The sequence below is a fragment of the Alosa sapidissima genome, chromosome 23 (assembly GCF_018492685.1).
Source record: "Alosa sapidissima isolate fAloSap1 chromosome 23, fAloSap1.pri, whole genome shotgun sequence".
In the NCBI taxonomy this organism is placed as follows: Eukaryota; Metazoa; Chordata; class Actinopteri; order Clupeiformes; family Clupeidae; genus Alosa; species Alosa sapidissima.
Genome location: NC_055979.1, coordinates 26,127,420 through 26,154,129, shown reverse-complemented (window position 1 = coordinate 26,154,129; position 26,710 = coordinate 26,127,420). Strand labels below are relative to the sequence as shown.

Here is a 26,710-nt window from a genome sequence, read left to right as displayed (position 1 = left end):
ATGCTGCGAGTTTCCTGTCCTACGCTGGGCCACATCCCCCACCGCAGTCCCCAGGGTATGATGTCACTTCCTTGCCCCAATATTGATCTGATCTTTACATGCTTGGTTTGAGATCTCACGGCTGGCCTTCGCTTGTCCTGATGGGTCGATCCATCAATATCTCTGCATCTGCTAAGTCTAGTGCTTAGGGTTGGCTTAATGGATGTTTTATGAGGTTTTATTTTTTATCAGGTAGCCTAATTTTTTCAGTGCGGGAAATGAAATGTTTTTTAAAGCTTGATACTGTCCAGTGCTGCAGAGATTAAAATACTTGGTGTCAACCTACTGTGTTCTTCTGTTTTTCTCTTGGCCTCTACTCCTGGGTCCTTGCATGCTCCAGGTCAACTAACATGGAAATGAGTGCATCTGTTTTAAGCATCAGCCTATTACATGATCACTGAGTATTGTAATTCACAATACAACAGAGCACATGGGTCTCATACACAGTTATGTCTGCCTTGGAGGGTCATGTTAGCCTGGGTGAACCCAGGCGAACCTGCTAGCAAATTTGAATTGGCTCTCCAGCTTGGTCTGGAAAAGATCCCATTGACGTTCATATCTGAATCACCAAAAACCCAGGAACGCATATTTTCTTTTGAATTGAGTAACTGCACTTGAAAAAAAAAAACAAAGATATGTTTGCTGCACTTCTGAAACCATTTGATAAGAGTTTAATGCACAATTTTAAGTTTAAGTTCACTTTAGCATAACCCCTCCCCTTGAGAAGTGAGTGATGATGATCATTTTCCTAGTACCACAGATATCTGGAAACTCAGTCAGGATGATGGTCAGCAATCAGGAAACAGGCTTTATTCTTTCAGTGATGTTCATCAAGACAGAGAGACAAGCTTCACCCAAAAGATTCACCTGTTCCTCTAACTAGAACGACCCCGCCTTGTACCTTGACCCCTGGCCAAATGTTATGCCAATAGAATAGTTTCTGAGTACTTGCAGCAGTTACTACACTACTCGATGACCATGGTAAGGTATGAAAGCCATTCATTCCTGCACACCTAGTATAGACCCTTTCAAGAGAGTTCCATTATCAGCATCATAGTTGGCCCCACAAGGCTTCCGTTTTAACATTCCATATGTTATCTTAATGCAGAGGAAGTAGATTGGGAACCAAATAGAACGTTCAAGCATTGTTTTTGTTTTTATTGTTGAAAGGGTCTATAGACAAATAATCACACCTGGAAGTAACCAGAGGTGTCTAGAAAGTTATCCATTCAATTATAAATCTACATAATGTATAGACCAGCGATACAAATGTGTACAAAATCATGAATGAACGAAATCATGAATGAAAGTCTTGTTATGTATTCCTTCCATGTGAGCACTTAACACAGACAATGACCCATAATTAGCTGATTTACTGGCTGGAGAGTAAGTTAGGTTACAACAGAGAAGGTTCATGTTCAGAATGTCTGCCTGTCTGGAGTGTTAGCCACGCCTTCAAAAGCTTCTACGTCCACCCTGTGTTAGTAGCATGTTCCTTTTTTGTCATTTTTTCAAATCCTAGACCGTGCTAAACGTTTGGTGGACTTCACTAATATAAAAACAGTTTTTTTATTCTGTCCACAGTAATCCTGTAGTGGACACATGGAAATGTTTAACCAAATCACTGTGTACTACTTCCCAATCTGCGCATCGCTAGCCGATGCATCCTGCATGTGCTTTGAAGATCAGAGGGGTGAAAATATAATCTCCTTTTCGTCTCATATTCATCAGACTGTCCAGACATCTATTGTGGGTGTTGCCATGGCATATGTGTCTCAGCATTTGATAAAATATTGCTGGGTTTTTACCTAAATAGGCTATATCTTTGTAGACAGGAACTCTATCAAATGGTCTTGCAGTGCACATTCTTCTTCGGGAGATGAGTTGAGACATGTCAAGACATCAATCACTCAAGATCTGGTTTGTTGTGTGATGCTGGAGTTGTCTTAACTGTATGCAAACATCTGACTGTCTGAAGCATCGAGTGCTCTCTGTCCACACCCAGTCTGTTATATAGGGCCTTCTCTTCTCTCTCTCTCTTGGTTCAAAATAGCAGAACTTGAGCGACAGAAGGCAAATAGTAAAAAGGCGTCAGATGAAAGTCCTGCTCAAAACATTGCGCTGCGCTGTTGTGTGGCATTGTGTCCAGTTAGGACATTACAATTGAAAATAAAGTAATCTAACGGATCTTGTCGCTAACGCTCGCTCGTATCGCATGCACACCGCGTAAGACTACAGACCCCTGCTAACTCTCATCTCATGCAGTTATAACACCGTGTAAGACTAGACCCCTGCTAACTCTCATCTCATGCAGTTATAACACCGTGTAAGACTACAGACCCCTGCTAACACTCGCTTGTATTGCATGCAGTTATAACACCGTGTAAGACTAGACCCCTGCTAACGCTCGTATCTCATGCAGTTGTAACACTGTGTCAGAGTACAGACATGGCCCCTGCTTCTTACGCCATGTTGAGGCCCATAATCTGGATAGCTCAGCATGTTTAGCGTCTCCTTCTCCTTGGACATGAATGGCATATCAGTAAGAGGGCTTCATGCCACGGCCTCATCTGCGGAGATGCGAGCTGACCCGGCGTATCGGAGCAGACGCGCCCAGCTTGGCATGTGGAGACTCCCCTCTGGCAGAGATTACGCAGTTTACTGTTTAAGTTGTTTTGCATGGACAGACTCGGTCACATTTAAGACGCACACATGCACATGCACATGCACACACACGCACACGCACAAACACATGCACACATGCACACACACATGCACACACACATGCATGCACACGCGCACACGCACGCACACACATGCGTACACACACACATGCACACACACACATACACACACACACACATATACACACACACACATGCACACACACACATGCACACACACGCAGACACACACACACATGCACACACAAACACTGACAGACAGACCGCACTGTATGGGGGGTTGCCAGGTTGTAGTTGATAACAGGATTGTTCAGTTGAGGCTAATTGCCCCCAGAGGAGTGTGTAAGCTACACACACACACACACACAAGCTACACACACACACACACACACACACACACACACACACACACACAAGCTGCACACACATTTCTAGGCCATCTCTGTTGTTTGGGCACCCAGCCGTCGCTGCTCCAGATATTCTCCAATTAAACATGTTGCCATATCGAGGTGCAATTAATAGCCTAAACGTGTTGCCATGTCGAGGTGCAACTTCCTCATGTTCATCAGCCTAAGCATGGGACATGTTTTTTCGTTCCGGTCTGGGTTGTTGAACAGAGCTGCTCTCACACACCCTTCTCCCCTCCCACTCTCTCTTGCTCTCTCACAGTGTCTCATTGTCTTCATCAGATAGTTCTCCTTTTTCATCTGGCCCCGCCTCTGCTGCTTCCCACTTGTATTCATATGGAATACGGAGGTGTATCAAAGGGTGAAGCATGTTGGATGGATAGCTGAATATATGGGTGGCAGAGGGGCAGAGTTCTTTTGTGTGTGCGTGTGCGTGTGTGTGTGCGTGTGTGTGTGTTTGTGCACGGTTGTCAGAGACAGAGTGCAGTGAGTCACCTCTAGGAGATTAGGACCCCAGTGATGCAGAATGACATCATCGTGTCTGAGTGTAGAATGCTTCCGCTGCAGTGCCCCCCCCCCCCCCCCACACACACACACACGTTCCAGACGCCTGTGCCTTTTTGCTCTGACATTGTTTGCCTGTCAATCAAGTGCAGTTGGCAGAATGACAGACTGATGAACAGCAGGCACGGATTATGGTGTGAAAATATGTTAATGTGTTTATCAATGTATGTTTATGTTTATGTGTGTGTGTGTGTGTGTGTGTGTGTGTGTAAAAGTATGCCTTCAAATACTCACAGGAGTGCAGTCCTCTTGACCTGTTTGACCTCCAGGGGTGCTTCATACCAGCACATTAAGACTAACAGGAGTCACGAACTTTGAATACTGACTGTTGCTCTCCGCTCTGTTTCTCAGGGCTTTTTGAAAGCTTGCTTGTTCTCAAAGCTTTATTGTGCTGTGAATGTGAATGTGAATGCAGGCCGAGCTGGTATCAGCACGAGAGTGAAGGAGCAGAAATATGAGTCTCGGCGCTCTCTCTATCCCTCTCTCAATCTCTGTCTATCTACCTCTCTGTCACACTACCTCTCTGTCTCTCTCTCTCTGTCTCTCTCTCTCTGTCTCTCTCTTTCTTTCTCCCCCCCCCCCCCCCCCCCCTCTGTTCTCAAGGAAACACATTGCACCTTTTTTGTGGCCTCTGATGCCATACGAACACAGAAATGTGTAACTTTGAGAGTGGTAAGGAAAAAAAAAAGAAAACTACTCAGCAATCTGTTTTGTGCGGCCGAGTTTGTGTTGTCCAGGTCGTGCCGCTCGCTGCCTGTAGTGGCTCTCTGGAGAGACTGTAAAAGGCCACAGACATTGACCTCCGTGCCCCGAAATACAGGGCTGAATTGAATTGGGTTGATCTGAGGGGGGGGGTGGAGCGGAGCGGGAATTGCAGCACAGCACAGCGCTGCCACACAGATCACCAATTCTTCTCCGCTGCAGCTCCGTGCTGACGGTGGCATTTAGGCTACCGCCTCGCTTTCATCTGCTGCCTTCCAGTCTCCATGCAGCAGGCTGCTCTGCTTCTCCATACAGCTGCGCACACTTCTGTATAGCCCACATAGTTACCCCAGAGTCTCCATGCAGCAGGCTGCTCTGCTTCTCCAGCAGCTGCACACACTTCTGTACAGCCCACATAGTTACCCCAGAGTCTCCATACAGCTGCACACACCTCAGTACAGCCGACATAGTTACCCCAGAGTCTCCATACAGCTGCACACACTTCAGTACAGCCCACATAGTTACCCCAGAGTCTCCATACAGCTGCACACACCTCAGTACAGCCGACATAGTTACCCCAGAGTCTCCAGCAGCTGCACACACTTCAGTACAGCCGACATAGTTACCCCAGAGTCTCCATACAGCTGCGCACACTTCAGTACAGCCCACATAGTTACCCCAGAGTCTCCAGCAGCTGCACACACTTCAGTACAGCCCACATAATTACCCCAGAGTCTCCAGCAGCTGCACACACTTCAGTACAGCCGACATAGTTACCCCAGAGTCTCCAGCAGCTGCGCACACTTCAGTACAGCCCACATAGTTACCCCAGAGTCTCCATACAGCTGCGCACACTTCAGTACAGCCGACATAGTTACCCCAGAGTCTCCATACAGCAGGCTGCTCTGCCTCTCCATGCTCGATGGTGTTTTATGCCCCCATCGTTGTCTTCCAGGCAGCGCGGCCACCGTCGACTTGAAGGCACCTAATCCTAAACCTAACCCTAACCTTAACCCATGCCTTGAAGACAACGTTGGGGACCTATAGCACCAAGAAACCCTCTGCTCACAGCTGCGCACACTTCACTACAGCCCAAATAGTTACCCCAGAGACTGCTGAGAAGCGACCAAGTGTGCCTGAGAAAAATGTAGAGCCTGTGAGGTGGTAGAAACGGTGACACAGGAGTGGATTTAACAACCTGAATGGCGGTTGCTGACGCTGCTCTGTTCAAAGTCTATTCCACAGGTCATGGAATATAAGGGAATTTTGAATTCAGAATTGGTGTATATCTGGTTATTAGCTTTACTGCTTGCTTGAGTAGTTGTGGTTAGCCCAACTTTGTTCATTCAGCACCCATTTATTCATCTCCCACTCTAAACAAAAAAAAGTAAAAGATTCTTGAACGCTACGCGACTGTTCTGAAATCTTGTACACTTCATTATAAACTAGGTCATGGAAATTTCATTTTTTTTTTGTCAGTGAAAAGTCATGGAATTTTACACTTCACTTAGAGTGGGAACCCTGATTCCAGTAAATATGGCTGTATTGAACAGAACAACATTTTAATATCAATAATGTTAATATTAATTAGTCAATAATGTAAAAAGAAAGCTATAAAAAATATATATTTTGGAAAATAAAATCACATTTTGAAGTTGTTTACTTTTGCATTTACCAAACTTTATATTATTTGTGCACTATAATGGAGATGGATTCATTTGGAATTGGCAACTTTATTGTTGTACTTTGCTGTAACATATCTACTGTACATTAAGATGAAGTCTACATTATTAATAATTAATATCAAATTAAATTGGAGAATTTGTACAATGGCAAGGGTTTCTTTCTACTTCCTACCTTGGTCATTTGCAAAGTGAAATCTGTGTAGTATGATAAGCACAAGTTAAATGATGTTCTATGCCTTCCTTGAATGTCTTTGTTATAAAAAGCAATTGGTCATTTACACCATAACAGCTTGTCCTAAGTGCATGCGAGTGTCCGACTGGCTTAGTATTGAGTGCACAGCACAGCACCCAGTCCACAGCACAGCACCCAGTCCACAGCACAGCACAGCACAGCACCCAGTACACAGCACAGCACAGCACAGCACACAATCCACAGCACAGCACACAATCCACAGCACAGCACCCAGTCCAGCTCACAGCACAGTGTCATGTTGCGTCCAGTTAGGACCTTCCAGTTGAAAACACTGGAATAAAATTAATTTACAGGTAGCCGCTAATACCTGCTTGCTTCGCATGTTAATATTGCAAGATATAATATTGCAAGATAAGTGCATGGGAATTCTCCCCCAGGGAAACCTGTGGCTTGATCAGCAAAATACCGGTTTTCCTGCTCTGTTTTCCCAAGCACATCGTAGTGAGTAGTTGTTGTCATCGTCAGGGATGCCCTCCCGTCCAACTGCTTCTCACACATCTGGCAGGGGGAGCAGTCTGAAGTGTGCTAGTGTTATGGGTGTTATGGGCACATACTCACTATCTGGCAGGTGGAGCAGTCTGAAGTGTGCTAGTGTTATGGGCACATACTCACTATCTGGCAGGGGGAGCAGTCTGAAGTGTGCTAGTGTTATGGGTGTTATGGGCACATACTCACTATCTGGCAGGGGGAGCAGTCTGAAGTGTGCTAGTGTTATGGGCACATACTCCATACTCGCTATCGGGCAGGGGGCAGCTGCTGGAGACAGATAGATAGATAGATACTTTATTGATCCCCAGGGGAAATTCAAGGTCTCGGTAGCATACGGACATCACACACACATTCACTAACAGCAGAAAAAAGTAATTAAAAGTATGTAATATAAAAAACACAACTAAGCAATAAGGACAGTAGAAGATAAAGAATATACTAAAATACAAATTATACTAAATAACACTTAATCTAAATCAATTCTAAAAACAGTATCCACATATAGTGGGTGATGAATCAATCAAGAGGCACTTGCAATGACTGAGGCAGGGACTGAGCCTTTATTGTGATCTTCTGAACTGTGCTCTGTAGCCTGAATGATCTCACATGCTGAAGGGTGTGATGGGTGGAATCGGGGCAGGCTGGGCACAGGATGCAATCGATATGCTTGGGATAGGCTTTGTGAAGAAAATGATGTCAGTCTTCTCCAGTTATCAGTGCATCCATTCATCCACATGTGGAATTCCTTTGTGTGCACTGCCCTCTGCTGGACAAACTGGAGTACATGAGGCATGGCATCTGCCAAGAAGATGGATTATAACATGCATAATGCAGATTTCTTCTGTTTTGTGTTGACATAGTAGTTAGCATAATTTAGAAGGGAGAATTTGTTCTATTCAGTTGAGAAATGGGAGCAGAGTCCTGAAAAGAGCTAAACAATGTTATGTTTTTGTAGCCAGAATGTTATGGCCTTGGGAAAGCAAACCTTTACAGCCAAGTTAGGCCATTATTTCTGACATACGCATTGTCAAAACACAAGAGATATCTTCTGTTCTTACATGTGGCGTTTCATTCTGGCCAGTAGAGGGCAGCTGTTGGTGCTGTTAGGTATGAATGGGAGAGGAATGTGGATTGTGAGCAGAGTCGTGCAATGGGTATAGTGCTGTGTGTTGACATATTGTGAAGCCGTATGGTGCACCACTCAGCTAAAATGTACCCCCCCCCCACACACACACATTTCTACAGTGATCTGCCAATGTTACTCCATGCTGCCTCTGCTCAGTGCTAAGAAATTACATCTGATCATCTCAAGCCATCTTCTTTCTGGCCCCAACACACACACACACACTCCTGACTCTGCACCCAAAAACACACATTCATCATCACTCATCTTCCCGGCTGCATATGCGTGCACGCTGGCACATGCATGTTTGTATGTATGTATGTATGTATGTGTGTGTGTGTTGGCCGACTCAGAGGGGGTATGTGGGACACAGTCAGCGAAACTAGGTCAAGCTCCTCCTGGCTGGCATTAGTTATGCATATTCACAGGCAGATCAGCCCTGCCTGGCTCAGCTGAGCTGTGCTGTGCCGCCTAGCGCAGCGCTGCATTTCATGTGTGCGTGCACTGAGAGCGTGCACTGAGATTGGTCTCTCTGACGCAGTCATCTGTAAGGAGAGAGGGACAGAAAGCAGGATGCTCGCCTGCCAGTGTGGGTCATGATTTAAGATAAATGCCAGTGTGGGTCATGATTTAAGAGAAATGCCAGTGTGGGTCATGATTTAAGAGAAATGCCAGTGTGGGTCATGATTTAAGAGAAATGCCAGTGTGGGTCATGATTTAAGATAAATGCCAGTGTGGGTCATGATTTAAGATAAATGCCAGTGTGGGTCATGATTTAAGATAAATGCCTGATTCGGTCCCAAGTAACATTGATTTGTTTTAAAGTAAAAGGGGAGTTCATGTATATAAAAGCACAAAGCCATCGTTAGTATATTTAAAAAAAAAAAAAAAGATGAATGAAACATGGCCTAATACAGAAGGAAACAACTCCTTTAATTCAACATTTAACACAAAAACTGCTATAATGAGCGGGGAGACTAATTTCTGCCTCTCAGCCGTGGCCTACTGGTTAGCGCTTCGGACTTGTAACCGGAGGGTTGCCGGTTCGAACCCCGACCAGTAGGCACGGCTGAAGTGCCCTTGAGCAAGGCACCTAACCCCTCACTGCTCCCCGAGCGCTGCTGTTGTTGCAGGCAGCTCACTGCGCCGGGGATTAGTGTGTGCTTCACCTCACTGTAATGTTCACTGTGTGCTGAGTGTGTTTCACTAATTCACGGATTGGGATAAATGCAGAGACCAAATTTCCCTCACGGGATACAAAAGAGTATGTATACTTATTATACTACTATAAATGTGATATTCACGTGTAGTGTGATCGCCTGTCTCAGATCTTCCGTCTCGTGCATTTTGTGCAGACAGGGGTCACCCACGCGGGCTGTTTATGATGTTTATTTGTTTATTTATATGTTTATTTATTTATTCCTTCCTTCCTCACTCAGACGTGTGGAGCAGTCATATGAGTGGAAACAGCAAGATGTTGATTCCTCCTCCATCTCCAGCACACTGTGTTCACGAAGGCAAATGCACATTCACATCGTACCCACCCTTTGCTGATACATAGATGTCAGTGCACGTATCCAGATCTTTAACCTTCCACCCAGGCTATCTGAGATGGTTTTATTAGTGCATTTCCCGTCTACAGTACATAAAAAAAAAAAACATGCACCCTGGTAAACCCTATCGATTATCAAAAAGTAAAAAATAAAAAAATTACATGTTTAACTCAAAAGGCTATTAAATGTTTAACCCAAATCTACAGATGGCTGCATTTCTGGTCAAATGTACAGCTAGAGCTACTGTGTACTGTTGTCTACATGTGTGCTCATGTTTACATGAGTGAAGACAGACTAATATGGAAACAGTAACAGTATTGTCTGTTAGTGTTAAGTTACAGGTGGCTCATTTGTTTTGATGTTCAGCTTCAGTGGGTGAGCACAGTAGTGTTGACCGACACCTTAGCATCTACTGGCAGCTGTGAAGGTCTACACGCCCCAAAAGTTGGACGGCATTCAGTTTGATTCATTAGTTGTGTTGATAGATATAGACCTATAGACAGTTCAGTTTGTATGGACTTTTTTTATTTTTTTATTTTTTTTAGAGATGTCTACTAAACTAGACTAAAGAAGTCTAAAACTGGCCTCAAACTAGCAAGCTAGCATACAACAAAGTCTTGCAAACACCACCCAGATCCTGGCATTGCTAGAAGCTTGCCAACCTGCAAACTTGTATCTTTTGGCGATAGTCAGCAATTTCGTGCTGTGAAACATTTTCTTTCGTGTTGCAATGTGTTCCGGCCTGGAACACAGAACTGCATAGTGCATATCCTGGATGGGTGGTGTTTACATATATTTACATATAGCATATACCATCAAAATGAATTTGAAGATGACGGTGATACCAAAATTACCAAAAGTAGCTGCCTGATAAAAGTAATCCTCAAAAAGTGGCAAATTGCTGGTAGTCTGATGGTGTCATCTCACCAGTTGAAACCACCAGTAGGAGAATGGCCTTGTGTTTTTCATTCAGTGCAATCAGAATGTGTTTGTTATGTTGGGGTGATATTGGGGACATGAACGGTTCTGCTAATTGACAGCTAGATGGCAACATCATTTTGAGGAACAGTCTTTGCAGCAAGAACAGTGCGGCACGTCTGCATGACTCTCAGAGCGCTTTCAGCTTCCTTATTAAGTCTTGTTTACAAACCACTGCGCTTGTGTGCAATGCACCAGTAAGCGTATTAATCTGTCTTTAATGGTTACCTTCAGTAACTCAGGTCAGCAAGTTGGATTGTTCCCCTTGTGGCGGAGTTCACTGTTTTCATTCTCTTATTCCATAGCCAATCCTCATTGGCCTGCAGACACAAGTCGCAATCGGTATTAAAGGCATTAATGTCATTAGAGAAGCTAGAGGCTAATGGAATAATGAATCCTATTCACTGGGCAGACTGTATACTGTATGTTATATATTTTCTTTAAAAGTCTGCGTCGTAGTCTTAGAGGGGCTGGTAAAGCAGTTTTGTAGAGTCAGGCGCGGCCGGCCAGGGTGATGGATGCTCAGGGTAAATAACTCGGACATTCGTATTTACACATACAGCCCACTGCATTTGATACCCAGCCTAGAAGAACATGTCCGGAGTTCAATCAGTGCCTGAGTGAAAACAGTGTTGTATAAGAGGGGAGGAAAGGCTGCACTTACGCATTAAGAAGCCATTACGCAGAAACACGTCTGTGCAGTAAAATAGCTGCAAGTTCAGTCCAGTTCGGCACTCTAAAAAGCTAACCATATCCTATCCCTGTGTTGTCCAAAGCAGTGTCGTGTAGCATTTTGAGTGTGTGTGTCCTGTCCTTTTGTGTGTTTTGTAGCATTTTGAGTGTGTGTGTTCTGTCCTTTTGTGCGTTGTGTAGCATTTTGAGTGTGTGTGTCCTGTCCTTTTGTGCGTTGCTTTGTGCTGCGCTGACTGTGTGTGCTTGACTGTGTGGTGGTGGTGGTGGTGGTGGGGGGGGGGGGGGGGGGGGGGCACTGCGGGCTAGGCATATGGCTGGCATTGTTGAGTAGGGATTAGATGGAGCGTGGCACCCCCCGGGGCTCGAGCTTAGTTGTCGTGGGACGCGCTGTGCCCCCTGTGCCCGTATGGGACTTGGCAGAGCAGAGGGTACTGTTTGGCCCCTCCAGCCAGCACCAGTGAAGCAGACCGACCCCTTCAATTTGGATATCAAGAGTCACAATAGCTTTCTGTTATAGTCTGGGCAAACTACCATTTCTGGGATGGCCTGTCTCTCTGTCCGTCCCTCTTCCAGTCTCCCTGTCCGTCCCTCTTCCTGTCTCTCTGTCCGTCCCTCTTCCTGTCTCTCTGTCCGTCCCTCTTCCAGTCTCCCGATCTCTGCTCCACGACTTTTTTTTTTCTTCTCCCCCTCTCACTTTCTCTGATGGTCTCCGGGGCAACAACTCAGTCATTCTATGTTCTATTCCCACCTTCTGTCCTCATTTACTCATGTTGCAGTACTTTACTTTCTGCTCTATGCTGGAAGAAAAACACACACATGCACACACGTACAACACGTACACACACACACACAGACACACACGCACGCACGCGCACACACACACACACACACACACACACACACACACACACACACACACACACACACAGACACACACGTTCACACATGCACACCTCCTCTTTTGCTCCTCTGTCTTAATCTGTTCCTCTGTGAAGGCTAAGCGCGTGAGCCCCAGATCGAATGTAGGTTGCCGTCTGATCTTTGACGTGTGTGTGTGTGTGTTTGTGTGTTTGTGTGTGTGTGTGTGTGTGTGTGCGCGCGCACGCGCATGACCCCTGAACATACATACTTGGAAACAAGGCCCTTTGACCCCATGTACTTTAGTGATATTATTATCCTGTAGCTAGCATTGACACAATAAATAACCAATAAATGTTTTTTATCACTTCAGTGCTCTTGTATATTCTTAGGAGCAATGCAACTTAACTGGAGTTCAACAAGGATACAGTTATGTCATATTCCTCTTCATTTCCTTATTTGTGCCATGAAGTATTTAATGTCCAACGATTCATGACTGCTGAGACAGGTGAGGGCGTCTGTGGTCTTGTCAAATACACTCATTTATTTTCTCTCTCTCTCTCTCTCTCTCTCTCTCTCTCTCTCTCTCTCTCTCTCTCTCTCTCTCTCTCCTATGTGCTGTTCTCTGGATGGATGGAATCATCGCAGGTATGTTTTCCTGATCTACTTTTTAAGCCCATCTGGTTTTATCTACCCAATGTGTAATCTCCTGCGATCTCTAGAGTTGCATTTGTGTGATGTGATGGGTTGGGATGAGAAACTGTAAGCCCTTTATTGGATTCCTATGTGAAGTGTCCCTCCCTGTTCATCTGACTTGAGGGCATAATGTTATCACAATTATGGTAAAATATGTCTGTCATGCATACCATAATATTAATCCACTGGAACCCTGGCACAGTTTTTACTGAAACGAGTGTGCGTGATGTAAGGATTTGTGTTGTGTTTATGTGTGTGTGTGTGTGTGTGTGTGTGTGTGTGTGTGTGTGTGTGTGTGTGTGTGTGTGTGTGTGTGTGTGTGTGTGTGTGTGTGCAGTGTGTGTTCCCCGCACGCCAGTGAGAATGAGTGTGTGTTGGTAGGCACACCAGCAGGGGTCTATGTGCTCACTCTAACTGACCCAATTTCGTGCGTCCTCATGGGGGTTGGGGGGAGCAGAGTGGGGGGGGGGGTGAACGTATTCCTTTTTTCTGTATTCTTTCTGTGGATCACTTTCTCTTTGATGAAACGAGCTTATAGCACATCAAGTGAGGATGGTGGAGAGGCAATAAGAGTGTGTGTGTGTGTGTGTGTGTGTGTGTGTGTGTGTGTGTGTGTGTGTGTGTGTGTGGAGAGGCAGTAAGATACCTCCAGAGTCTGTCAGGGTAGGCACATTTGTTCCTGTTTGCTGTATCATGGGGTTCATTGACTAACTAACTCACCACTGTAGGGCAGTTTTTGTACGATCTATTGTATTGCTGTTGAATGCTTCATGAAGAATGTGTGTGCTGGTTCGAGGTGTGTCTGTCTGTAAGCGTGTGCTGTTGCATGTGGCGAGGCCATTCATCTTTAATGGCGAGCAGCGAGCAGTGCATGTGGGCGGAAGGGATTGTCAGACTTAAGTATTGAGGGCTGTTTTCAGCCCAGAGGAGTGAGAGCAGGGTGTGTATGTCGTTGGCCTGTGTGTGTATGTATTTGGTGTGTGTGTGTATGTATTTGGCGTGTGTGTGTGTGTGTGTGTGTGTATTTAGCATGTGTGTGTGTTTATGACGTTAGCTCACCTCCTGTCTGTTTACTTACTAGTGCCAGTTCGTTAAGCCTCGGGTGGTTTGCTTATCTCGTTTAAGCACTGTTAATTATCCGCACAACCTCTATCTCACTTTTTAAGATTTCCTGACGCAGTCTTCATGACTGGCAGCAAGCACGAAAGAGAGCGGTAGAATAAGTTGGTCCCTAGTAGTCGGTATCTCACTCCTCTCCTCTGGATTCTCCATCTCTTCTTTGGAGAGGTCTTTAGTTTTTTGGTCTCACTAGCTCCCTCTCTTGTCTCTTGAGTGACACTGCAGGTAATAGGCCCTCTAATAGAGCAGACTCTGAGGCCCTGCTTCAGCTGTACCAGTGATGTCTACATAAACTCTGTCCAATCATTACTGCATTTGCTACTTCAGTTTTTGCAGGTAGGTGGGACCCAAAGTGTCATTGACATTAGAAAACAGGATTAAAAATAACAGATATTGCATTTTTGCCAATATACAGTATTTTCACGCCTCATAATGTCTGATTGATCTTTTTCCCCATTACAAATTGAATTTGTGGTGTTGGAGTGTGCCTGTGACCCTCCTGATATGACTTGGCGTACAGTACTACTTCAGTCATTGAAAATACCATCATTGCTTTCAGTTTTTGGATTCTTTAAAATGCTTAAGCATCACATGCATAATTAACATGGGATTGGCAAATCAACAGAAACATTAATATCGCTTTAATGCTAATGTGCTGGCTCATTCTTTAGATGTTATCAGCCAATGCCAATGACATGCTGATCCTGTGCTTTGTTAAACTGGATGCATCTCTATTACAAACCCAGCACTGAACAAGGATGGATGAAAGTGCAGTTTTGTGTTCTGTAACCAGTCTTATCAATCTTTCAGTGCATCACTAATATGAATTGGTGTGTGATTGCACACGACCTGCACAATGATCCCCCTGAGAGAAATCAAGCGTTAGTGTAGCAATAATTAGGAAACGGTAACAGTATGGCAGAAACCTAGATTTTGGGAGCGTGACTACATGCCACCATTTCTACTTGATGAAGGGCCATTTACACAAATAAAGACCCATGATTCAGGAGGTCAGAGCTGAATCAATTAGTCTGGATCTAAAGTGCTTCCTGTGCTCTGAACACTTCCTGTGCTCAACAGCCACAGTGCTGACTACACGGCCTCAGTCTACAGTGCTGATGGCGAGTTCACACAAGGGCTGCAGCTTCTGCAGTCATAGTTATATGATAGATAGATAGATAGATAGATAGATAGATAGATAGATAGATAGATAGATAGATAGATAGATAGATGGATGGGTGGGTAAGTTCCAACATAAAGATGAGACATAAGACAGAGATAGATTGATAGATTGATCGATAGATTCATTGATTCCAACACCCATAGGATTTCTCCCATTTTAACCACTTTTATTTTAGCTGAACTTTCAGTATGTCAAAATTTAGATGAAAGCCCTCATCTCCCAATGATTAATGTCAAAATTACTACTTGTTTTAAAGCATATTCTCTAGTCCACCTGACCACGTTGTTTGCAGAAAAAACTGAGGGTCCATGGCATAGGAATAATAACATACCCTGCCGTCATGTGGAGACTCCGTCATCTCAACTGAGACCCTATCTGTGGCAGTCTTATGTTGACAATATGACAAAGCTGCAGGCACGCAAACCACACAGTCACGGTGCCTTTCTTGAAAACAAATGGATTCATTACCCTCCCCGAAACTTATCACTGTTGGAACACTGCAAACATGATTTAATTTAAGCAGCTTTCATGGTCTAATTTGGAATTTTGAGATTCCTTTGTCCTCTAAGACCATGAATGATGGAGACAGGTGGATACTGGTCCAGAGAATGATATGATATGGAATCAGGCGATGTGTGTATTATCTCGGCAAGCCTGTGTGTGTGCTTCTCTCGGAGAACGTGTTCCTACTGTTCCTGTGTGAGACTGCTGATCTCAACTGTATTTTCCAGATAAGGACTAATTGAACGCTTTGGGTGCTAGCCAGTGAAATGTATGCTTGGTCCATGCCAGTGGATCTTCACAGCTTTGGGTCATGCTTGGATTTTGAAGAAAGCAAAGCTTTAATTAGTTTCTGACTATTAGAATGCATGTGTAACTGTGTAGATATTTGAGGTGCTGCTGTAATTTCCAATGTGTCTAGTGGATATTCAGCCACAAATAATTGGGGACTAACAGGCAAGTTACGCCCGGCGTGCAACTCTAGTGTTCCGTTTGCAGAGCGTACTGTATGCTGCATCAGTTAGCTTCCACTATGATCAATGGAACTGACTACACCGGTCTTACAAGAACTATTTTTACGCTACGTGAATGGAAAACGTCAGTTACATGCCTGGTGTAGCCTGCCTGTAAAGCTGGATGTCTCTCTGGTGCTTTTCAGTTTACTTTTTTTTTCAGAAATCAGAGGGGCACACGACAAGGGTTATATGTTTAAAAAGCCTTTAATCTCACATCATGGTTAGTCAGTTAAAACATGCCTAGTGGATAATGTTACTCTCAGCAGATAGTGCCTTAGTATACACGTCAGTGAGGCCACACAGACTAGAACTGATGATGCACAAGGCAACTATTTGAGCAATGTCGTTAGGCAATGTTCCTGAATATTGTTGTGGCACATTCCCATTGATGTTGATCATCATTTTTTGTTCCGTAGAACTTTAATCATCAATTAGACAAATGCTCATGATCATCCAATCAGAACACAGTGAATGTGAATGTGGTTGCCCAGCAACATTTCTAAAAAAAGTTGCCCCTTGTATCATCTCCTTACTGGATGACTAACTGAGGCCTAGAGAGAACAGAGATGGGGACAGTGAAAGAGGGAGTGGAGTGAATATAACAAGATAACTAATGGGCTTGGCAAGGTGAGGACATCAACTGGAAAGCTTGGTTTTCTATTGTGGATGGTTAATAAGAAAAGTAAGGAAAGGAGTGGGTGCATGGGCTTTAGTGTGTCATCTTAATAAGCCTTAAGCTGAGCAGAACTTGCGCTGGAGAGAAAAGGAGAGGGGGAGATAAAGGAGGTCATGTCCGTCAAGCACCCAGCTGCACCATGGCCACAGGGAACGGTTGAGAGAATGAAAGGAATACTCCGAGTGTGTGATTCCGTGTCTGCTGTAGAGATGTGTTGGAGTGGTTTAATCTTTGAGCTTAGCCTAGTGGTGTTGTGTAATACGTTAAGACGAAGCTCTGCGCTGTTTTTTTTTTCTCCAGGTGAACCGTTTTCATTGGAGGTTCATACCGGAAAAAAAACTATTTTTTAGACGTTTCTATTGAAAAATTGCAACATAATTCAGATATAAAGAAACATGACATTTGGTGTCCAATTCACGTGTCAGAAGGCACCGTTTTCCACTTTAATGAGAACCCGGGACAGTGCGATAGGTGCACCGTATATTCTTGTCCTCTGAGCTTCAGAGCCTTTGATGGACAGGGAGAAAAGGCAAACACAACCCCCCGCCAACATCCTGGAAAATGCGATCTTGTGGATCGGAGCTCTCATGTGTGCGCCGGCTCTCCCTGATTCCCCCTTGTGTCCCGACGCCATTGTTAGCCTACACAGTGAAATTAAAGCGAAAAGGAAGATGGGCTATGCGTAATATTGTGCTCAAGCTTCACAGATCTCGTAGAATTGCGTTTAGCTTGGGCTTCAATTGGGGTTGTAACAATTGTTATTCATTGTTCACTGCGTCTGAATAGCATTGTCATATTGTATAAGGCGAAGTGTAGCTGAAATACATTTATGTATGTTTCGAAACGCTCCTGTTGTTATTGCAAATTGCAGAATGTTCAGTCATAAGTGCAGTAACGTTGTGTTGAGATTGACCACAATGCGTAAAACGCAGTCTATGATGCAAGCGGCATGAAATGTTGTCTTGTCCCCCTCCGTAAGATGAACTCCGCTCCGTGTTTTCACCCCACCTCATTTCTGCTGTATGGTCGTGTCTCTTCTGTGCGACGAGAGGAACAGTCACGGTAGGGTAGGAGGCTATGGACCCGTGGCTTTTTTTCTCCTCTCGTTGACGGAGCCATTGTTCGGGAAACCGTGAAGCGCAATTCTGGTCGTGTGTCCTTGTATTTGAATCACAATCGGCCATACGGCAATGAAAAGAAAAGTAGTTAATCAGATCTAACGAACAAGCTGCCGACGCGACGGGGATGCATGGGCACAATAGCGGAGAGCAGACGCACACTACAATAATATTTTTTCAGGAGACGTTTTTATTCTAGCCGGGACTTTCTATTTCACCAAACGGATAGAAAGCTCTGTTTCCTCAGGATTCTGGATCCATTTTCACTGGATAGTACCAACTTTTGTGATGGGACTGTGTGTTGTAAACATCGCAAAGATTTTAGTGGCACCAGTAAGTCGAACATAATGAAAATAGATGCTAATGGTTAGGAAAGAAAATGCGCAAAAATATTTTTGCACTCAGCTTATTTGCACATTGTTGATGAGTTTGTAAGTCATTGTCTATTTATATATTTTTGGTGGCGATTTTTTGCTGTCACTTGCTATGCACGTCGTAATTAATTTGCCGTTATCAAACTTAAGGTGATCACATGTCCTTTACAAACCCAGCGCGACTTGTTTATATTAATTTGAACAGCGCTGGATAAGAATGCACCTTTTGGATGGTAATTATAGTGACAGGATGGAGCGGGGAACGCCACAGAGGAAAACTGTTTACCGGATCTCTCTCACTTTAGTGAAAAAAGAAAGCTTGAATGACGGAACAGGGAATGGGGATGGGGGCACAGCACACCGGCGCCTAGAAAACCCCAAAGTGGGGGCTTACCGGCGCGAGGGCTCCGTGGACGTCCAGAGGAGCTGTTTCCTGGAGGAGCTGAAAGAGGTGGAGGACGAAAACGATGATTTCAGCTCACACGGCCACATGCGCAACTTCAGGACGTTCAGCACAGGGCAGTTGGAGATTGGAAGGCTCAAAATATCTCGGAAAGCACAGCACTTGAACCAAGACCGCTCGCTGGAAATAAATGAAAAGGAAACAGGGACTTCAGCTGTGGCAGCAGCAGCAGCAGCAGGCAAACTCAAGCAGGGGGCCTCTGCAGAGGGAGATGTCCACAGCAGAAATGGACAGGAGGGGTATGCAACACAGGAAATGGTGGGAATGGACAGACTTAAGGGAGACTTGCGCACCACCACAGAAACCAGCAAAGTAGATGCAGCCAACGGAGGCACTGTGTCAACCAAGAAACAGGGAAACCTGAAAATGTCTAAGAGCACAGAAGAGCAGTACTGCATCGCAGCCCACGAGCCTCAGAGAGACGAGGAGCTGAAACCTTCCTCCTCCTCCTCAGGCAGCAAATCCACAGACGAAGGAGGTAAAGGCAGCGCTAAATCGTCCAAGCACCCTCCACACACCCCTCAGGCCAAACGGCACCCCAGCCTGCTGCGGCGCAGCTTCAGTTTCCGACACTGGACCGGAGGGGAGTTGCTGCGCCTCCGCGCGCTGTCCAAAGAGAAGCACCACAGCAGCTCTGGCTGCATCGGCCGCGGCGAGGATGCCAAAACGCCCTCTGCGGTGGTGCTCCAAAATCCAGCCTTTCACGAGGACATTGGACGTGACCTGGAGTTGGCCGATAAGGACCAAACGTTGGATATGGACGACATCCTCAGAAAGTCGGACCCCGCGGCGGGCCTGAGCCGACGGGAGCGTGCCAAGGGCAAGAACCGCACGCTCGATAACAGTGACCTGCTGCGTCTGTCGGACCGTCCGCTGGGGGAGAAGGAGGGGTTCCTGCGTTCGGCGGGAGGGCACGGGGGCAGCCAGGAGCGCCGTCTCATCCGCTTCTTCAGCGGGATCTTCTCCAAGCGCGACTGCGGACTAGGGGCCACCACCTCCACGCCCGTCAGCAGTCCCAGCAACCGTGGACTCCGCAAGAAGAGGCCCGGCCTAGCATTTTCCCAGTCCAGCAGCGAGAGTGTCAATGGCTCCAAACACGAGGGTAACGGTCATGTCTGTGCTCAGTCATGTGTGTACGCTTGTATGTAGATCTGTCGTAGTGCAGCTGTTTCCGTAGGTGTAGTAACCCCATGATTTGCATTTGCAGTCAGATCCTGTGTGTGTGTGTGTGTGTGTCTGTGTGTGTGTGTGTGTGTGTGTGCGCTGTGGCAGGTCTAGTGTGTTATAATGACTTGTGCTTGCGGGCTCCATCTGCTGCGGTGGAGTTGACCCCTGACCCATGTCAAACTGACCACCTCACACACATGGCCCCTCTCATTCAGAGGCAAACACAAAATCACCTCTACTCTTAAGTGTGGTAATTGTGTTGACTTAGAGACTTCATGTAACTCACAGGGATTATGTATCAAGGAACAGACGAAGCTACCTAAAATTCATTCATTCTTTCTGAACTTTAAAGCCAACTAAACTTTAAATTTGCAAAAAAAAGAAAACTAGGACAAAGGTTTGCATAATAAATCTTGTGATATTAGTTATTATCTTAAATGCACAGACTTAACTGTGTCCAAATGCATAGACTTATGAAGCCTAATTAAGTTGACATGTTTCTTACAGTGCTAATTTCCCAACAGAGCAGCACAGGCTGATGCAGCGCTCACTCGAGCAGGAAGGATTTATCACTGAGCCGCTTGCGTTTACTGTTAACCGCGCTGAGTGTGTGGAGTGTAAATGTTACTCTTCCTCATTAGCAGCTTCCACATTCCGCACATTCCTGAGGCATCCTAGAAGTAGTAAAGACAAGAGGGTGTGAGATTCATGAAAGATTAGCTTGTTAATGTGCTAGCAAGCGACGCACGCATGCGTTCAAGTTTTGTTTAAGTAGTCACAAATTTTTTATATCTCCCATATTGCTGCATTTCTCAATTGATGTTTTATAGAAACGAGAGAAATGCTTTGGAGAGAGAGAGAGAGAGAGAGACGGATCTTATATGCACAGCAAGCTACGCTGAACCCCTTCATTATTCTGGTTAACCATCGCTGTGGTCAGTGAAGTAGCCCCCTAAATTTAGGCACAAGCCGAGTGATGGTTATTGTGCTCCATTTGCATAGTGCAGGCGAACTGGAGAAGGCATCTGAACCGCTACAGTTAAAAATACCAGGAACCAGAATGTGAAATTGCATTTTCCAGTGTGAGGTCAGTAGTCGCTGCTGTGAAACGGTCGAGGCCCAGATGGAGGCTCCGCGTGCACCCTGAAGGGGACTCGTGAGTTAGCCAGCGCTGGGCTGCCGTCACTGCTAGTGCCGTGTGACTGCTGCCCTCCGACTCGGCAATGTTGACTACTAGCCTTCCACAGGGGTCTTGCGCTGAAAGTCCTTCACTTCAGCGTTTCGCCCCTAAAGACGTGTCAGACATGCGTGTGGATGCACATGGGTGTCTTTCTCAAGTTCACTGGCTGTTTCTCATGGCCTCTCTTAAAATAGAATAACAAGTCGCAATGCTATGCTCTCTAGGCCTTAAAATGCATAGTGACTAATATAATAACTATAATTATTGTCGATTATTTAAAATAGATTGAGACGTTCATGTGGTCCTTCACAGCCATAGTTTAGGACACGGGTTTTGAAGGCATTTTCGGAGGCGGCGTGACGTCGCATGTGGCTCTGTAGGTCAGGAAGAGGGAGGTTTCCATGCTGTATCCTCTTCAGTGCATCTCTGCTTGGTGTGGTGTGGTGGTGTGTGGTGTCGGGGGCACCATAAGCAGCAGTCCATAGATTATTCTAGTGTGTGTGGCGGAGCGTGCAGCCCGAGGGGGTCTCTTGTCATCTCACATCATGCCTCTCCTCTCCTCCCCCCCCGAATGTAGCAGGCTAATGGTGTCAGGTAGGCATGGCCCATAGCCCATGTGACCTACATCCACGCTCATGTGGAAGTAACGGCTCAGGCGTGACATTCAGTGTTGGTTTTCCGTCTGTGGAGAAGATGGGCTGGATGCTTTAGCACTGTGAGCGATTTCACGCCAGGGAGTAGGTCTGACTACCACAGAGGGTCTGTTTAGTCTAAGGGGCCAGACCAGATATCAATACCACCCAAGGTGGCCAAACTTCAATGGTGCGATTTCATTTGTTACACCAAAAGAAGTGAAATAATGTGTGATAACATTTCTAAATGAGTAACTGTTTAATTTTTTAGCAGAAAACCTGTTTTTTTCTTTAAAATTCCCATTGAAAAGAATGGGGGAATCTTGATGCCCCAGAGGGCCTAGTTGAACAGCAGCAATTACTGAGGTACAAGAGACATTATGAAACATAGATAATACATGGCACAGACACATTTTTATTCTTACTGAGGAACATTCTGACCATTGTCACACACTTACAATGTTGAACGAAATAGTCATAGAGGTGAAGTGAGGTAGGACACACACACACACACACACACACACACACACACACACACACACTGAGTGGTGCTGTGTGGAGTCAGTAGTCTGTGTCTTCCTCTCCCTCTCTGATGCTCACCTCACCAATACCTACCTCTGTCACTTTAACCAAAACATTTAGTCTATATGTGCATCCTCCATTTGCAAACCTCCATAGGGTTCCTGTACAGTGCTGACAAGGAAAACACGTTCACTTGTTTGCTCTCTCTCTCCCTCCCTCTCTGCGTGTGTGTGTGTGTGTGCGCGCGCGCATGTGTATGTGTCGCACGTGTGTGTGTGCGTGTGTGTGCGCGCGTGTCGCATGCGCGTGTGTGTGTGTGTGTGTGTTCAAGTTTGTCTTGTGCAGTAGTAATGAGTCAACTGTGGCTCTCTATATTGTAGCGCCATGGAGTCGTACATGTAGCTCTGTGAAAATAACGAGGCCTATGGAGCAGGGGAGCGTTGCAGTGGAGTAGTCAGTGTTGGGCTGCCTCTCAAATTTAAATGCCACTTCCTGCAAACATGCGTTTTAGTAGGTCACCATTATGCTCCGTCTGGCTCCCATCTGACAGCACTGTTTGCCCCAATAAATATTTAATACTTACAGAGAGTGTATACGGTACGCGTATTAGTGAATAAAGTCTGCGGTCCAAGCCCCCCCCCCCACCCCCCTTCTAAGTCATTTTACTACGCTATCAAATTTGCCTCTGTGGAATTCGGAACATGTTTGTGCCCTGCTTAGTGTTGCTTTTCTTTTTCTGTCTGTCTGTCGTCTTCCTTCCCCTCCCTCCTTCCATCCCTCCATCCCTTCCTCCTTCCTCCATCCCTCCATCCCTCCCTCCCTCCCCAGTCATCCTTCCCCGCTGCTCCGTCGGGGTCAGTTGTGTCTGGGGCGGGCGGCTATGTTGGGTGGCAGTGTCGCGGACGGGCCGGATGTGCTCGTACGGGATTTTCCACAGCTGGATTTGGCCGGCTCCGCTGTGGTCCGATGACTGACTTAGGCCCCGCAGAGACACACACACACACACTCTCTCACACACTCACACACTCACACACACACACACACACACACACTCTCTCTCTCTCTCTCTCTCTCTCTCACACACACACACACACACACACACACACACACACACACACACACACACACTCGCGGGCACCACCTGTGTAGGCAGCAGCTCACACTGGCAAAATAAACCATATGGCAGAAATAACACACACACACACACACACACACACACACACACACTTGTGCATATGAAATTGGAATGTGTGCCTCATCCGCAGTGGGGAGCGGGCAGTAGTCTCAGTAGGGTGTGTGTGTGCAAAGGCGAAGTGGCTTCTAATCTACCGTAATGCTTTTTTCTGTGGCCAACTGCATGTAAACACACCCAAATTCACATAAACAAATACAACCACTCTATGTTATTGAAGTGGTGGTGTTTTGTCATGGTTGCCTTTAATATACACAGTATGTTGAGTATTCATGTTTGTAGGTGTAAATGCACAGCGATGGGTTGGTGGTTTGTGTCCGTGTTGGATGTCTATATTAGGTACTATGGATGGGAACCTGTGTGTGTGTGTGTGTGTGTTGTAGGCACCAGCTGGAACAGTAACTCATGATCATAACTATGACTCACTTCTCCAGAGAACATGCACGCACAAACACACACACACACACACACACAGGCACACAGTGGCACCCAAAAGGTTAAAGCTGCGCTTGGCCGAAATCTTCACCTGTTCCCCTCTCCCCCTGTTCCTCCCTTTAGTCCAATGACACCTTAATGGGACGGTGTCCCCCCTGAGTGCAGCGCGAACGTTAATGCCACCCTTCCTGTTTGTTGTGGAACAGGGCTTATCCCTGTCATTTTACTGACTCTGGTCTTGAGCAGTGTGAGTGTGTGTGTGTGCCATGAACTGATCTGGTGAGAAGGGGTCCTCGTCCAGCGATCATGTCTGTCTGGGCAGATTGCTGTGCAGGAACGGGTCCCGGTGCCAACTGTGTGTGTGCGTGTGTGTGTGTGTGTGTGTGTGTCGTCCTTACGCTCTGCTGATTAAAATGTTGGTATTAAGGTCAGTGTGTGTGTGTGTGTGTGTGTGTTACAGTAGATTACGACTAGGCTTGCTCGCGGGGAAGCCAGATGCTAAGCAGTGTGTACGCTACATATTGAGTTTGTGTGTGTGTGTGTGTGTGTTGCGTGCTTTGCTTGTGTTCATGTATGCTTGTCAGTTCAGGGATTAGGTTAAAAGAAAATTGTTTCCGAACACATGTATGCATGAGTGTGTGTTATGGAAAGGCACACCAGAATTTGTTCCAAACACGTGTGTGTGTATGTGGTGAAAAGGCACACCAGCTTCCTCAAACGTACTTGCATAATGCCTCCCAGTTGAATGTACACAGAGTCCTGCAAACATTCTCTGCAAATATACAATTAACGTCTTGAATTTCCCCTTGGGGATCAATAAAGTATCTATCTATCTATCTATCTATCTATCTAACGTCGTCCCATAACGGAGTCTGCGAGATGGTTTGTTTACACAAGTGTGTTCTTATGTGCTCGTTTCTACATAGAAAACCGGTCCATCAGACGATTCAAGCCAAAATTTCACTTAAACTGTTCTCCAGGTTCTTTTGCTCCTCAAACTGTTACTCTTACAAGACTGATGTTAATCTACAAATAGATTTACTCCCCTGACTTTATTGAACAGTGTGATGTTTCAATCTGTTTTGAGTACCAACATTTTGGCTTTGAATGGCATTCCTGGAGTGCCGTCAAGCCTAAAAGGTTTCATTTCTGCCTGCCATGGTGGGAGCTAAACCACAATATCAAATGGGCCAGAACTGAAAATCCATTTCTTGAACATTTCTGGCCATGAAAAGTCCTATTTTCTTCAGTGTTTTGACTGGATAAAGACGTTTGTCTGTAACTTATAAATAACACATGTGCTTTGAGCCATGATGGTTTGATTTTATTGTTTTAAATGAAAATGAAGTTTTTTTTTTATAGAATTCACCAGCCAGAAATTGAATTACTGGATCTTTGTTTTGTACTTTGACAAAAAGATTTGTCAAGTAGAAGGTGCGAGTTGGCCGGTCCCAGAATGACCCAGGAGTTAATTTCATTTAGGAGCTGACTTCAGTTCTTCAGTATTTCAGATGTACACAGGAGAGGTGTTAAATTCCTTGTGCTATAGGTAGGGGATTATACACAGCGGCCGATCAACAACCAAGCCTATGCCATTTATTTACCATCGAAAACAAAACCACCAACAGAGCCGCCCAGACAGGGGACTGAAGGCAGATTGGCCTTGTTTGTCTGCTTATTCTCAGTCACCAATGTGTGCAGCATCTGTGTGGACTTGAGGGTGTTGATGTGTGTGCAAACATTCTGCAGTCATTAGCATTTCCTTTTGTTCGCTGTGTTAGCATAGCATGGTGCGGTTGAGTCTTCCTATCTCATTAGCTCCACTTACTGCTTCAGGACTCACCTAGAATGAACCTACACACACACACACACACACACACACACACACACACACACACACACACACACACACACACACACACACACACACACACACACACACACACACACACACAAACCCTGTAGTCTTCCTCCTTCATGAGAATGGCGATGATGTGAACTTAAGAAAAGTGCGTTCTGGGGTTTCCCCGATGAGCTGTACGCACAGAGCCCTAAAATAGCCCCCCCCCCCCACACACACACACACACACAGGTTTATAGTAAGGCAGCTCCGGTTACACTCGCATCTCAGGACTTCTCTCCGTTTTCTTTTTGCTGCCCCCTTTTATTTTCTTCTCCTTTTTCAACGTTCATGATCCCTCACTCTTTCTAGACACACACACACAAACAGAGAAATGAGGTCTCCACTGTCACCACACACACACACACACACACAGAAATGAGGTCTCTACTGTCCTACACACACACACACACACACACACACACACACACACACACACACACACACACACACACACAGAGAAATGAGGTCTCCACTGTCCTCCACACACACACACACACACAGAGAAATGAGGTCTCCACTGTCCTCCACACACACACACACACAGAAATGAGGTCTCCACTGTCACACACACACACACACACACACACACACAGAAATTAGGTCTCCACTGTCCTCCACACACACACACACACACACACACACACAGAAATGAGGTCTCTACTGTCCTCCACACACACACACACACACACAGAAATGAGGTCTCTACTGTACTCCACACACATGGAAATGAGGGTGTACCTGTAGAGTAATGTATTCTTTAGTAGAGCAGGTGTACCCGTAGAGTAATGTACCCCTCCAAGCTTTGCATAACCAGTTCAGGCTGCTCTAAGGGCTATAGGGGGGTTCAGTATCTCACAGATAGATCTGAATAACTACCTGTGGCCACTTGCCGTGTTTCCCCTGTTTTCCCTCATTGGCAGAATGCAGTTTTACACTAAAAGATGAATAGCTACAAAACAGGCCAACTGAATCCCAATGGAACAGTGGCCACCTGGGAAGAAATGTC

The 26,710-nt window shown here is 45.6% G+C and overlaps 1 protein-coding gene across 6 annotated transcripts in view; it reads left to right on the top strand.

Annotated features, from left to right (window-relative positions):
- agap1 (ArfGAP with GTPase domain, ankyrin repeat and PH domain 1) overlaps positions 1-26,710 on the top strand; it is a 147,170-nt gene that overhangs the window by 8,617 nt on the left and 111,843 nt on the right. For 2 of the 6 annotated variants that reach the window (XM_042080330.1, XM_042080331.1), the window contains exon 1: positions 17,746-19,775. The exons of 2 other annotated variants lie outside the window; for them this stretch is intronic. In XM_042080330.1, coding sequence (XP_041936264.1) covers positions 18,428-19,775 — 1,348 coding nt within the window. In that variant the 5' untranslated portion in view covers positions 17,746-18,427. Of the gene's footprint in view, positions 1-17,745; positions 19,776-26,710 lie in introns of those variants that run through there. 2 more of the 6 variants (XM_042080333.1, XM_042080329.1) reach the window with 1 other exon arrangement.